Source organism: Tupaia chinensis, unplaced genomic scaffold, assembly GCF_000334495.1.
Source record: "Tupaia chinensis unplaced genomic scaffold, TupChi_1.0 Scaffold000647_1, whole genome shotgun sequence".
NCBI lineage: Eukaryota > Metazoa > Chordata > Mammalia > Scandentia > Tupaiidae > Tupaia > Tupaia belangeri.
Window position 1 is genome coordinate 1,151,049 of NW_006160168.1, and position 15,253 is coordinate 1,166,301.

At 35.9% G+C, this 15,253-nt stretch overlaps 1 protein-coding gene across 1 annotated transcript in view; it reads right to left on the reverse strand.

Moving 5' to 3' along the window:
- The window catches only part of MRC1 (mannose receptor C-type 1), a 119,037-nt gene that overhangs the window by 40,361 nt on the left and 63,423 nt on the right, over positions 1–15,253 (reverse strand). The window contains exons 10-15 of the mRNA XM_006159739.3: positions 11,181–11,296; positions 7,860–8,008; positions 5,143–5,342; positions 3,033–3,160; positions 2,456–2,543; positions 599–743 (exon numbers count right to left, since the gene is read on the reverse strand). Of these exons, the coding sequence (XP_006159801.1) occupies positions 599–743; positions 2,456–2,543; positions 3,033–3,160; positions 5,143–5,342; positions 7,860–8,008; positions 11,181–11,296 (826 nt within the window). The remainder of the gene's footprint in view (positions 1–598; positions 744–2,455; positions 2,544–3,032; positions 3,161–5,142; positions 5,343–7,859; positions 8,009–11,180; positions 11,297–15,253) is intronic.

Below are 15,253 nucleotides of genomic sequence, written 5' to 3' on the forward strand. Positions count from 1 at the left end.
AGGAAAGGAAAGGAAAGGAAAGGAAAGGAAAGGAAAGGAAAGGAAAGGAAAGGAAAGGAAAGGAAAGGAAAGGAAAGGAAAGGAAAGGAAAGGAAAGGAAAGGAAAGGAAAGGAAAGGAAAGGAAAGGAAAGGAAAGGAAAGGAAAGGAAAGGAAAGGAAAGGAAAGGAAAGGAAAGGAAAGGAAAGGAAAGGAAAGGAAAGGAAAGGAAAGGAGAGGAGAGGAGAGGAAAGGAAAGGAAAGGAAAGGAAAGGAAAGGAAAGGAAAGGAAAGGAAAGGAAAGGAAAGGGGAAGTTTAACTGCTACTCTGATTACAGCCACCCACCCCTGCCACTGGACCAGAATAAGAGCTGCTGTGGGAACTAGTTGGGAGGACGTGACTCCTGTTCAGAACTCCCTGTTGGCCTTTTGATCTTCTGTTCCTTTTGGAACATTTATCTATGCTTAGTGACTTCATTCTTATCCTGTGAAATGACATCCCTGATAGTTCCCTTATTTCGTTATTTTGTTTGTTTGGTTTCACTAGCCAGGGGAAGACATTATGGTGTCAGGAGGTTAGTTCTCCAACCTAAGATAATGAAATGGACAGGCGATCATACCTTTTTGTATCTGGCAAACCCAGTTGTTAAGATGTTCACAGTTAATGTCATTCCAGGACATACCAGAGTCACCTCTCAATTCACCACAGTATTCAACATTTTGGTAATTATTAGGTTCTCCATAAGCCCAGTTTTCATATGAAACCTGCATTAGAAACATTAAATTGTAACCATTAACCATTTGTGTCAGGCCAATGCCATCCCCCTATCAAACAGAAAAAGAAAGACATGCTTACATTTGTAAAATCCATTTCTTTTTTTTAAAAATAATAGCTCTGCTTTACAAGCACAGTTTATGAGCATGGGTAGGAAAGTAATAACCTTTACTACATGGATATTTTTGAAGTTTAATAGAGCGTATAACTAACTTTTATAAATATCTTTTCACTCTCATTAAAGAGAATGGATCCAAGGTCTACAAAAGTAGAATTTATAGACAAGAAAAAACTGGCAAAAAAAAAGTTATTCTTTTTAGTATTGAGAGTCCTGAAATTTACAATCCATTTTTAAAAGTCTATTTATTTATTTATTCATTTATTCATTCATTCAGAGAGAGAGACAGACAGAGAGACAGCATTCTCAGCAGGGTCCCCATGCCACAATCCACCCCCAGTCTCAGCTGACCCCAAATCACAGACAAGTATATGCCATGTTTATTCAGAAAGGTCTCTAGACAAACCAGGACTCTTCTCATGTGGGATCACCTTGCACAGCTCTGCATTTTACTGCTGTGCCACCATCTGGACCCTATGCAACCCATTTTTAAAGGAAAATATTTCAGTGTGTTGTCGGAAGCTTTCTCTTTATGAGATGGGTAAGTTAAGAAATTTACAATTAATTCTTCTTATAAAAACAAAATAGACCTATAAAATGTTGCTAACAAAGTGACCTAACTTGGCCAACTGGGTTTAGTACTTCATGGAATTTTAAAAATGGAATCAGAACCCACTGCGTTTTAGACTAAGCATTATGATCTATTTTCCAGAGCTGAAAATATAAAATCTAAATGTCAATGGACCCATCAAATAAACCATTCTACTTAAGAGCATTAAAAAGTTGCTGGTAGGTTGAAAGGTAGAATTGACATTTTATACCAAACCCCTTTCTGTGATCCCTAAAGCTGCAAAATATTGCCAGCATGTGCCATAAACTTCCTACTTCTCAGAATGGATGTTTGAGAAGCCTAATAATTATTACTGGGAACCATAAATATTTCCAGTTGAACTGATCAACAAGATGTTACATAATGTTCAGTTTTGGGCCTAGCCCAGTAGCCTGGTGGTTAAGGGAACTGGATCCCACATGGCATGGTCAAAATCTTGGCTCTGACAAATTGAAAGACTCACTTAGCATGTGTGTGTGTGTGTGTGTGTGTGTGTGTGTGTACCCCAAATTCCAAGATGGATATGCGGAGGAGAAAGGATTGCAGTGCCCATGCCCCAGGGAGGGGTGCTTTCTCCTTCTCCTCTATCTTTCCATCTCTCTCTGGCTAGCATGCACATACCCTCTGGCAACTAAAAAAGAAAAAAAAAAAAACCTCGATTTTAAGAAATGTAACTATTTGTACATCAATTTTGTGTGGTACATGAAGATATTACTTTATATAAACTAGTGGTAGGAATTTTCATTTTTATTCTTTCTTTTTCAATCCAGTTAACCACAACTATCTTTTGGGTGAATAAGAGAACTAAATTGAGGCAGAGGCAGGATAGTGGTCCTAAAATTGAATTGATTTTGCATAGAAAAATGTCACTATTATAATAACCTGTCAAAAATTTGGATTAATCCAACATCAAAATAAGTACTTGATAAAGTAAAAAAAATGAAGAAAAAAAGTATATTAATCGAACTACTCACAGGAGACCCATCACTCCACGTAAAACCCTCTGAAGGACTTCCATATGTCAGTCCCAACCAGAATAATTTGTGGTAGCTTCCAGAAGCCCTACAATATCGAAAACAAAGAAAGCAAATATTCTTGCATAAAGCAAATTCAGTACCCTATGAGAACTAACCAGAATTAAAAGTTACCACCAAAACATAAATCAATTAGTACAAAAGTAAAGGAATTTAATGGCTAAATTGTAAGCATTATGTAATACATAAGCATTTTGGTAAATCCATAAATATCCTGAAAATGGGCTACTGTTTCAGAACAAATATTACAAAGCACTGAAAGAGTCACTCACTCATTCATTTTACAAAAATGTTTTGAGAATCTTGTTGTCTTATAGAATAATTTCTTGCAGAATTTATACCTATAAAATTAAAGAATTTGGAAGTGCAACTAGATCCAAAAAGGCCCATGTATAATACAAGTGCCAAAATCACATCCTGAGCCAATATTCTAAGACATATAGAAGTTTTTCTCAACACTATAGCACCAAATAGATAAAAAAAAACAAGAGTATTATTATACAGAAGAGATACTTACGTTATGAGTCGCCATATTGCCAGTTGTTCCTCTTTATTATTGATACTAGCTAGATCTCCACCCAGAGCTCTACAAAAATCACGCGATTCAAACCATGTTTTCTTCTCATGTTTTCCTTTTGCAAACAGCTAAAGATAATATGGTTACAGAAATCATTTTGCATTTCATAGCATATCAAATCAAGAGAAATAATTATTGACTTTTGATGAGATTTCACTTATAGAAATGTGAAGCATTGCAATGCCCCCAAACAACATAATTCTCTTGATTTAAAATTAATTTATGAGTAAATATTTGTGTAACAAACCTTGGGAGGTACTTTTGTTGATAAAAATCTTAGAGAATAAAGTTATTTGACACACAGGAGAAATTAGATTAAAATCACGTAAGTGTTAGGCATATGGATTAGGTATAATGCACACTGTGAAAGACAGGATTAATTTGGTTGAGTATAAATAGTATAAGATGTAAAAAAAATGTAAAAGAAACTTTTGATACAGAAAAAAGTAAGCATGAATAAGGAAGTAGTCTCCCTAAAATATGTCAGTTTGTTATCCTACTTAGCTTAAACAGTGAATAACCTGGCAGTCTTTCTTTTTCAATTTAATTTTATCATTTTTTTGTATTTAATTTTGTGTATCTTTATGGCATACAATATGGTTTTTCAAAGTATATATGCATGTGTGATAATTAAATCAAGAAAATTACCATATACATTATTTTCCACAAAGAACTTCACATGCTTGTGTCCATTAAACACCTTTTTTCCGGTGCCCCTCCCATCCATACCCCACCATCTACCCCATTCCCTACAATCTCTGGTATATCTACAGTTGTCCTTCCTAGTTTTATGTCTTTGAAGTTTTCCATTTTTGCCATAGAGTATAGATATTTGGTATATATGGAACAGGGACAAGCAGTGTTTGTCCCTGGTTCACCTCCCGACTCTGGATAATTATGTGCTTTTCCCCAAAAAATCACAATGAATTCCCACAGCTTACCATCCTCAAGCAAGTATAGGATGAAACCAGCCTTTGACAATAACTCAAAAGTTTCCAGAGGTAATAATAAAATACCTAATTTGCTTTGTGTTAGTCCTTAAATAATCCCTTTATAAAAATCCCCTTCTATCTTAGCCCAATATACTCCTTTTTATAAATTTTGCTTTGGGACCTGACTGGCTAATCTGGACTGAAGAGCTCATTGATTTCTATTGCTACTAGTGAGAGTTACCAGCTCAACTAGCCATATTCTCTTGAGTTAGAGAAGAGATCATGAAACAATATATAACCATATTTCTATATTTAACTAAACCTAACTTTCTCTAAAAAGAATATAACTTATAAACAAGAGGGAGGGAAAAAAAGAACCCAAATCCTTATTCATTGGTGTGTGTGCTTGTTTGTTTCTGTTTTTCTTTCTATTTTTGTTCATTTGGTTGTCTTGATGAATTTGATTGCATAATAGAAAAATAGGTGGTCCAACTAAGGAATGTATAACATAATGGTATAATATAGAATTGTCATTTGAAGAGCAGTGAAAGACCATGTGCTCGTGAAAAATCAATGTCTTCCTTTATCATTGCCCAACATTAGTATCTGGGGTTAAACCAAAAAAATTTAAAATTTTTAAAAGTAAAATGGAACATTCTCTCTAAAATACTTATGTGGCATTATTATGTTAGTTTATCAATTAAGTTAAATAAAAGCTTGGACTCTAAGAACATGACAAAAATGAGATGCAAGTGGATAACATGAGCAGGAACAGATATTTTCATCAATTGTAAGCTCAAATCAGAGCTAGAAAACATAAAGGACAGAAACAGAGAGGCGTTATAATGTCAACGCATATGAGAAAAGACTTCTCTGAGTTGTGTTTGTATCATTGGCTGTATTTGTTGGTCAAAACACAACCAGTCATTAGCATCTACCCAAGGAGTTCTTTTAAAAAAATCAATTCCCAGTTTCCCTCCAGATCAATGAAATCAGGATTTGGACAGGTGGAACCTGGGTGATCTGTTTTGGGTTTCAGTTTGTTCTGTAATGCCTTAGGTGATTCTTAGTGTGAAGCATATCCCAAATCTTAAATTAGCTTAGTAATTGATACTTACCTTGAAGCACAAGCTTGTCTTACTGGTGGTGCCCCAGTCCTCTGGACATTTGGGTTCTGGAGTTGTTGTGGGCTCTGGTGGGCGAGTGACTCCTTCAGCCCAGTGTTTGCACACAAATTTTGCCTTTTCATCACACCTCAAAACTTCCCATAAGCCCCCTGCAATCCCAGTTCTCATGGCCACACACCCTGCTTTTCGCCCTGCATTAAATACAAAAGGTAGAGTCCACTCAAGAAGTGCTTACTGAAGACATCCCATGCTCACTGAAGATGGTCGGAGTATGTGAGAAAGTCTGCTTGTGATGACAAATGTAGAAGAGTTACTTGTGGCATTTGGTAATTGATTAATGCTACACTGAACCATTATTCACCTCGTATTTATATGGTCTGTGTCCCCAACTAAATTATGATCTCAGATAAGGGAGTTTGAACCATATTTGTATTTCTAACATATGGTAGAGTGTCCTACATATAGGCATTTAATGAAACAACACTTTTAGTATGATCAAATTTACCATAATAATAACAAGAGCAGTTTAATGGTTCCTTCCTCCCTCCCTCCCTCCCTTCCTCTTTCATTCCTTCCTTCTTCTGTCCTCGCCTTTCAACTTTTTAATTTTTAAAAAATTTTCTTTTCCTCTAGAGTCCATAGCAGGACCAAAATTCTTCCCAGACTTCAAAATGAGAAACATCTGAGCTACAGATTGTTGGTAAATTACTCAACCACTCTGAACATGCTTCTTTATCTTAAAGTGTTAATATCAGGATCAACCTTACATGGTTGTAATGAATGCCAACCTTAATGATAAAGTACATAAAATAGAATTGGGAATTTCCTAAGCTTAATAGTTCATTTTTCTATTATACAGTCATGGTTATTTCCAAATAGTCATTAACTAAGAGCCTTGAAAACTCTTGCTATTAAGATAAAGTAATTTTTTTTCAGTATTTAAAAAAAATCATTAAAAGCCTAAAAGTCTCTCTCAAAGTGCTGGGATATAAATCTTTTTCCAGAATATTTCATCTGAAATCTTGATTTCCTCGCATTCCACAAGTTTTCTCTGATTCCTGTGATACCCCGTTCTCTTTACAGTACTGAATCGAAACTAGATAACTCTGAAATAAAGGAAACTGAGGCTGCAGCCTCCCACTGCCTCTTGGAGTTGGTGCAGCTGACCGGATGCTCAAGGCAGGGCCCCTGTCTCTTGCCCATTCCTTCTGAAGCTGTACATCTGACAAAGAGGTCAACCTCCTTTAAGAAGGAACCTCTATCTTTTCATTAAGGATATATGGTAACAGTGAGTGGAATCAAGTTGTAGCTCCAGTTTGAACCATTTTTACTCCCTAAGGACATTCCAGGATTAATATCTCAGAATCCTACTGCTGAATGAGTAACACAAAGGAAGCAAGCTCACCTAGAGAGTAAGATCCACCATTTCTACTCAGATTTTTTTAAAAAATAAATAAGCACTCAGCTCTTAATATGGTATTCAGTTATTTTCTAAAATAAACTGAAATCTTATTATTTCTCAACAATTTCAGAAATATAACAAGCAAAAATCACACTATCCAGGTTATGTATCTATTGTCATTATTGAAAGTGGAGAATGAAAATTAAGAGTCTGAGGAAACACATCAAGAAGAAAAACAGAGAGGCAAGATATTTATGGGACACAGAAAGAAATTATTATCTGTTGATGATAGCATGTATAATATCCCCAACTGGACTAGTGTAAAGTGTGGGAAAATTCACTTTACAAGCTAAGTGATGTATAGTGATTAAATGTATAAAAGAAATTAAAATAAAATACATTAACTTTAAAAAAAAAAAAAAAAAGAATCCCTGAGGATTAGGATGTATTAGGCCAAGTAGTAAATAGACTAGGGCTATTTTCATAGACTAGGGCTATATTTCTTTCTTAGATTTTTACCAGGTACAATGAAACAATTGCTAGAGAGGATGTTGAATTTTCTATGTTACCATATTTAATAATGTGGTATGGGAGTGAAACCAGTATAGAAAGAAGGCAACCAATATTTCAGGCAGACAAATCAAAATATATAGGGAAGCAGAATGTGCAAACAGCACAGATTTAGAAATGACACACAATAGCTCAAATCCATGTCTAGAAACTTTCTAGTCACCTGAAATTTCCAAGTCCTAGTTTCTACCTCAGGTAAATGAAGATACTTAAAGTTGCCTTGCAGGGTTCTTCTAAAGCATGTAAAACCCAAGGCAAATGAAGAGCTAAACCTGGTGGTATGTACAAGATCTTGCAGTTGTGATTTCCACATGAGCATGATCCTTGGATTCCTAAATTCCTATTCATACTTTCAGTGAAACATTTATAATAATTTAATAGAGTTTTAAGTTCTCACATACAAATGAACCATTCAGAACTTTTGTGACCATTTAGGATTTCGCAAATTTTTCTAAATAGACCCATACCAGATAACCTAGCAATTTCTTCTTCCTTTGTTCCCTAGGATGCTTTAAACTCTTGGGAATTTTTTTAAAAAGAAAGAAAAGGAAAAATTTAAAAAAAAAAAAAAAGAAGAAAAAGAAGAAGAAAAGAAAAAAGAAAATGAAAGAGAAAATATTACCAAAAGTGCAATTAATTCATGTAGTCTATTTGGAAGGGAACACAGAGGAATAATAGTCATTGCCCAATGAATTAAAAGTGTGAATGAAACCCTCACTTAAGGCACAACAGGTACCTGGCATGTCTGAATTCCAGTGGGTAAACCGAACCTCTTCATCAATGGTCCACTGAAAGGTCCCTTTGTTTTGTACATCTGAAAGTCCAGTCCAGAAATATCTTTCAGGCCTCAACCCAACCAAACTAGTCAGGAATGCTTGTTCATATCTTTAAAATAAATAAATAAATAACAATTTTCAACACACAAAAAAAGGATCGTAGTTCTATGTTTGAGCTATAATTTAGTTGGTAGTTCAAATATATTGTATTATACTTCTATGTCATCTAAATTATACAAATTTCCACTAAGAAAATTAAGTTTATGAAGGAAAAAGACCATACAACTCAGTGACAAAAATCATTCAAATCTAGGGACCAGCAGTTAGCGTAATGGCTATGTCACTGGACTCCCACGTAGTCTACCGTGGTTCGTGTCCCGAACCCGGTGGCTTAAAACTCACGCCGGGCGCATGTGCGTGCGTGCCCAAGACCCTGAGGAGAGAATGGAGGAGAAGGGAGTGTGGCGTGACCAACCCCCCTGGGGGGTGATTTCTCGCTTTCTGTCTCTATGTCTCTCTCTGTCTGTCTGGTGAGCGCACGTGCCCTTTAGCAAAAACCTCTCCAAAAAAAAAAAAAATCATTCAAATCTAGGGACCAGCAGTTAGTGTAATGGCTATGTCGCTGGACTCCCATGTAGTCGACCACAGTTTGCGTCCCGGACCCAGTGGCTTAAAACTCATGCTGAGTGCGTGCTTGTGTGCGCCCAAGATCCTGAGAGGAGAATGGAGGAGAAAGGATTGCAGCATGGCCATGCCCCCTGGGGGGTGATTTCTCACTTTCTATCTCTCTGGCAAGCACACGTGCTCTATAGCAAAAACCTCTCAAAAAAAAAAAAAATCATTCAAATCTATTCAAATTACTTTTCCGTCATCCTCACTAGTCTCTTTACTGATTCTCAAAATTTAAGACAATTTTGAAAACACAAAGGAGGAAACTATAGCATTTAAAAATATGTTGCTTAAAAAAATCAGTCCAAGGCCAGCCGAAGGCACGGTGATTAAGGCAGGTGGTGTTTCAGACCCAGAAGCTTGAGAAAATGCCAGGTACATGTGTGTGCATGCCCTAAACCCTAAAAAGAGGAAGAGATGGAGATGAGATTGCACCGTGACCATACTCCCTACGGGTGCTTTCTCACTTTCCCTCTCTTTTTCTCTTTCTCTCTCTCTCTTTCTCTGTCTCTCTCTCCAGGGAGAGTATGTACTCTCTGAGAAAATAAAATTTAAAACATTAGACCATTTTTCAAATAGGTCAAATAATGTACTCAATTCTTGATTGAGCAAATTGAGGGATAGTAATATTATCAAGGATAACACAAATAGAATAATTTACATGGGTTACCCCCTCAAATTCATTCTCATCTCAGCTCTGAAACAGAAGGAAACATTATCAAGAAATATAGTCAAGCAAAGATGCAGTCTCTAAATTGGAAAAAGAATCATTAATTCCAACACTTTCTCATTCTTTAGATTCTCATCTAGGCATATTCCCATGACAATATAATTCAACTGCAATTCAAAGCAATCAAGGCTTGTTTAAATCGACCAAGATAAAAAATGTAGGCAGCAACATAAGGAAAAATCTTTTTGGAGCAAATGAAAACTAGAGCCCAAAGAGAATCATAGATGATTCCAGAGACAGCAGAAAGAAAACACAGGGAGTTGTAACATTAAAAGAGCATTGGTTTGGCTGTAGTCTGAATAATTTATTTTCCTAAACAGTACAAACCATAAAGAGAGAAAAGTTTCAAACCCTCAAATGTCTAAAAAATCAAATTTAACAACAGTTACTAAGCTTCTGAGTATTAATATCATAGAAAACATGAAAAGATTTAAAAATATATAAAACATAGTGAAATCTTATATGTAATAAATTCTCCAACAAAACAAATCATTCGTAATAGTGCAGACCAAAAGCAGAACCCTGTGATACTTAAAGATAAGCAGTTTACCTCCTTTGTCGAAGATGAAAGGTTCTGATTTTTCTGTTAGCATTCTATCAGAGTACTATGCTCTATTAGACATTTAATTGCACATGAAAAAAAGGATGTATGTAAAAAGAGGAGATAAGTTGAAATATAGTACTTTTATAAAAACTATGCAAATGTTATGACACTTGTTATTTTCATAAAAGGACTTTTTTGAGAGGTTTTTCGCTATAGGGCGTGTGTGCTCACCAGAAAGAGAGAGACAGAGAGACAGGAAGCGAGAAATCACCCCCCAGGGGGGGATGGCCACACCGCAATCCCTCCTCCTCCTTTCTCCTCTCGGGATCTTGGGCACACACGCACACGTGCCCGGCATGAGTTTAAGCCACCGGGTCCAGGACTCGAACCACGGTCAACTACGTGGGAGTCCAGCGACATAGCCATTACACTAACTGCTGGTCCGTATAAAAGGATTTTTAATAACACTAGTATCTCCTACATTTTTACAGGGTCTGCCTTGAAAGTTTCAATAAATATCATTTATTGTATTAAAACTCAACAGGATTAAGAAGACCCTGGGTTTAAGTCTCAGGACCTTCCTCAGCACACTGGACGCACACGCACACAACTGTGATCCTGGCTGACTGAGACTTGGGTGGATCGCAGCACAGAGAACTCAGTTGGGGAAGCTGTGTCCATCTTTCTGTCTCTCTCTTTCTCATGGAATGAATTAACTTTTTAAAGACTCAACAATTTTTTACCACTTCACTGAAAATTAGATAGATATATTTAAGTTTCTTTCAAATTTCTTCTCAGCCTAATTCAGGGTTTTGCAGAGTACGTGAATAATAAAGAAAGAAATCCTAAAGATGGATAGGACCCTAGACATTGACAGTTACATAAAATCCTCTATGTTCATGTCATTTTTTTGCCTATCAGTTCATTAACCTAGGAAAGCAAAGACTATAAAGAATGAATGAACTATTCAGCAAATCTCTTTGGTGGATAAATAAGGTGGAATTCTGAGCTTACAAATTTACTTACCTTTCCTGCTTTAAAATTTTTAACACATAGCAGATCAGAAAAAAAGTTAGATCTGGAAACCGCATCTACTACATTATTAGTGAACTGTTTTAGATATTGCTTTATAAGACTAAAAGTAGCAAAATAGTTTATAAGTTTGCAATGAAAAATCCAAATAAGAATATTAGAATATTATTTCTAGTACTTCTACCTTTACACACCATACCTCAAAATCACACATAATTTACTCAGAAATTTAGAGTATGTTAATACTTAGGCTTTTCTAAAAACCTCTCACTAGTTGACATATTTTAAAATAAAATAATTACATACCTGTCTTCAATGGTTGTTAAATAAGCCTTCTCATTTACGCAAGTTTGGTTTGCTTCTGTAAATGTTGACAGTGTGTGTCCAATTAAATAGCAATAAAAGCCGTGTTTTTTCCAGCCCTATTGTTACCAAGCAGTGAATAAATAAGCAGATTATCTCGGATATGTAATAGAAATGTTGTTTTAATTACCCATCTACCTATATTGAAACACAAATTGATCAACAGAAATGTCGGAGGGCACAATTCCAAAGAAACTGAAATATAATAAAAACAATACATAAATGAATAAAAAAATAATAGTACCTTGTTTCTTGTATGACAAATTATGATAAAATGTGAAGGGAGGACAATCGTTCTCTCCACTTCTGACCCATTTTCCAATGAAAGCTATTCTTACAATGTTCACTGTGGAAAGTGAACAGAATGGCTGTTTCTCAGTGAGCAGAATAGGCAACAGTAGGAAATACTTTGGGGACTAGCAAGCCTAACTGCCTATTTAAACCAATAGTAGATGGTAAGTCTGAAGTTCTATCATCTGATCATAGGAGAGCACGTATCATACTTCCACAACATGATGTCGCATGGTTTCTCTCCCATACTTCAGAAATGCTAGATAAAGAAATTAAAATAAATGAAAATATATACTGTAATAAAATATTGGGGCGGAGGGGGAAGAGAAATCTACGGGTATTGAAATAAGTAGAAAGCTAAAAGCTAAATTAAAAATGCAGTTGCTGAAATTTTGGTTGCCCAGGGGTGTACCAGATCGAGATTAAGGTTCAAGAGGCTGTGGTATTACTTTTCATACAGATTAGGATATCTGACCTGCACCCACCTAAGGCAGAGAGAAAGAACTGGAGTCATTGCATAAAGATGATAGCAGTAAGGGTAGCCCCTTTGTGAAGGGAGAGCTAGAAATTTTTACCTAGGAAATGACAGTCTTGTCATCTGCCTGGGGTACTGGGTACCAGAAAAAAATTCTTTGGTTTAAAAATAAATGCCACATCTGTGCCATGGATAAATGCCAGTTCCCACTTTATGCTATCTGCATTGTATGAGAATCCATGGCTAAAATACTTGAAGTAATGTTTAGCTGACAAAAGGGGACTCTCTCAAGTACTCAAAACCAGAATGCAAAGTTACAGAACTGAAATATCTTCACAAAACAAACCAGGTCATGTGAAGCCGACATTGGGGTGTAGGGGTAAGGAGAGAGTCAGATACTAACTCACAATTAAAAATTACAAATCATATGAGAAAATGTCCCATTTTATAGGAGACTCAACAACTAAACATAATATAACAATCTTTTGAATTGTGTATATACACAAACATGTTTGATGGGCCAGCCGCATAACCTAGTAGTTAGAGGAACTGGATATGACTGAAGTACATGACCAAATATGGTCCAAAGCCCAGCTCTGGCAGCTTGAAAAACATACTGGGTTTTTGCGCATGCATGCCCCAAATCTGGATAGGATAGAAAAATGGAGAAGGAATTGCAACACAATCACACCCCATTGAGAAGTGCTTTTTCCTCTTCACCTTTCTGTCTCTCTCTGACCAGCACACACACCCTCTGGCAATTAAAAAATAAAAAGCATTGGCATAGCAGTTGGCATGGTGGTTAAGGCACTATATCCCACATGGCTGACTGCACAGTTCAAGTCCCAGACCTGGCATTTTGAAAAACACACTGGGAGGGACCACCAGATGGTATAATGGACACATAGCTGGACTCCTACACAGTCAACCATGGTTTGAGTCCCTCATACCATGTGTGTATGTGTGTGTGCCCAAAATTCCAAGAGAATGGAGGAAAAGGGATTGCAATGTGACCATCTCCCCAGAGGGTGATTTCTTGCTTTATATCTCTCTGCCTCTGTCTCTCCAGAGAGTGCATGCCTCCTACAGCAAAAATCTATAAAAGAAAAGAAAAACACACTGGGCACATGTGTGTGTGTGCCCAAACTCCCAAAAGGAGAATAAGATAGAAGGGATTGCAGTGTAGCCATCTACTCTAGGAGGTGATCTCTCACTTTCCCTCTCTCTGTCCCTCTTGTAAAGCAAACATTACAATGTATTAACAATATAATAATAAGCATGCTTGAAATGATACCATGACCCAGATAAGAAATATAATCAGTTTTTCAAAGGGCAAAGTACTATGTATAAGGAAAAGGAGGATTTGAAACAAAAATTGAATTTCTAGAAAACTAGAGTAATGAAGTTAAAAACTCAAAGGTCCGATTAGATATAGGAGACAGTGTTTCAGGAGGAATTATTGAATTGGATGAATATAGCATAGAATGAGATGAAAATAGAAAACAGGTTAAAAAAAATGTTGATAGACAATAAAATGAGGTTGAACACTGATCTAAGAGAGTTCACAAAAGCAGTGAGTAAAATGAGTGACTGGTAATTTTTAAGAATTGGAAATTAGATATGAACTCTCAAAATGAAGAATCAAACTGAGAACCAAATGAAATAAATTAAATAAGTCCAAATCTACACACTGCAGTATAGATTGCGGTATAGACTGCAGAATGCCTAAGACGAGGAAAAGATCTTAAAATCATTCAGAGGAATTATACAATACTCAATTTTAAAAATAATTGGTGTGATACCAGAAATTTGAGTGGCAAAGATAAGAATACGGGCAGAATAAAATAATAAGATATAAATTGCTACCAGAAATAAGTTGCCAATTCAGAATTCTAAACTGATCTAGCTAAACTATTATTCAGAGTGAGAAGGAATTTAAGAGATTTTCAGACAAAAACAGTTTCCTATTTCTAGATTCCCCAAAGGATGAACTACTAAAGGACTTACTTTGCAAAGAAGAAATGTTTGACTTAGGAGGAATCGGGGCTAAAATTCTATACCGCCCAAAGATATCAATACATGTTTTAGTAAACCCAGATCTAACTGTGCAAAGAACAATGGTGACTAATGGGAGGGTTAAAGAATAGAATAGAAATAAGGCCTGTGGTTTAGTTAATAGTATCTGCCAATTTCAATGACTTTGTTGTGATACTATACTATAGTCATATAAAACGTCATCGTTGAAGGAAGCTGGAGAGATGATACAGGAGAACTCTCTACTGTTTTTGCAACTTATGAATCTAACACTATTTCTAAAGTTAAAGTTAAAAATGTTTAAATGGAAAAACAATCATTTTATTCAGACAGCAGATCACTGATTAACGGTATCAAGTTAGAACTGCATGCTAAAATATTCAATTATTGGCAAAGTCATGATGCATTTTTGCATAGAAAAATATGTCATGACTTTTCTGAAAGCCCAGTGTATAAGATTAACCATTTAAAAAGTAGAAGTAGAAAGTATAATGCTCCAAACTGCAGAGGGAGAAAAATGGGATAAAAATTATTTAGTAGAATCAATGGAATACAGAAAAGGAGGAAAAAATAATGAAATAAAAGTGATGCACAAAATAAGATGGTAGAAATACATCCACACATACACAAAACAAATCTAAACTCCTTTGTTTGCCAGAGTTCCTCGAATCAAATTAAAAGCAAAACTGCATTTATATATTTACAGGAGACATTTCTAAAAAAGAATAACATTGCAATTTTAATGGTAGATAAAATCAACTTTATGGTTAAAAAGCATGATTAGAAATGTAAAGAGTAATTACTATGGAATATGACTCAGCCGTAGGAACCATGAAACCCTGTCATTCGATTCAAAGTGGATGAATATAGAAGACTTAGTGTTAAGTGAAATAGGCCAGACTAGGAAAGAAAAAGACTGTATGTCCCTGCTTAATATATAGTGAATATCTGAACTCTATGGCAGAAACCAAAAGATCTAAAGATATGATAATAGGGAGGATACCAGCGACTGCAAAAGAGGGGACTAATGGGAGGGGCAAAGGGAAGAAACAATAGACAGGAAAATGTAAAGTTCCCTGTTTAAAATGATATATATATATATTGTCGGGGGCCAGCAATTGGTGTAATGGCTATGTTGCTGGACTCTCACGTACTCGACCGCAGTTCGAGTCCCAGAGCTAGTGGCTTAAACTCATGTCGGGCGCATGTGCGTCTG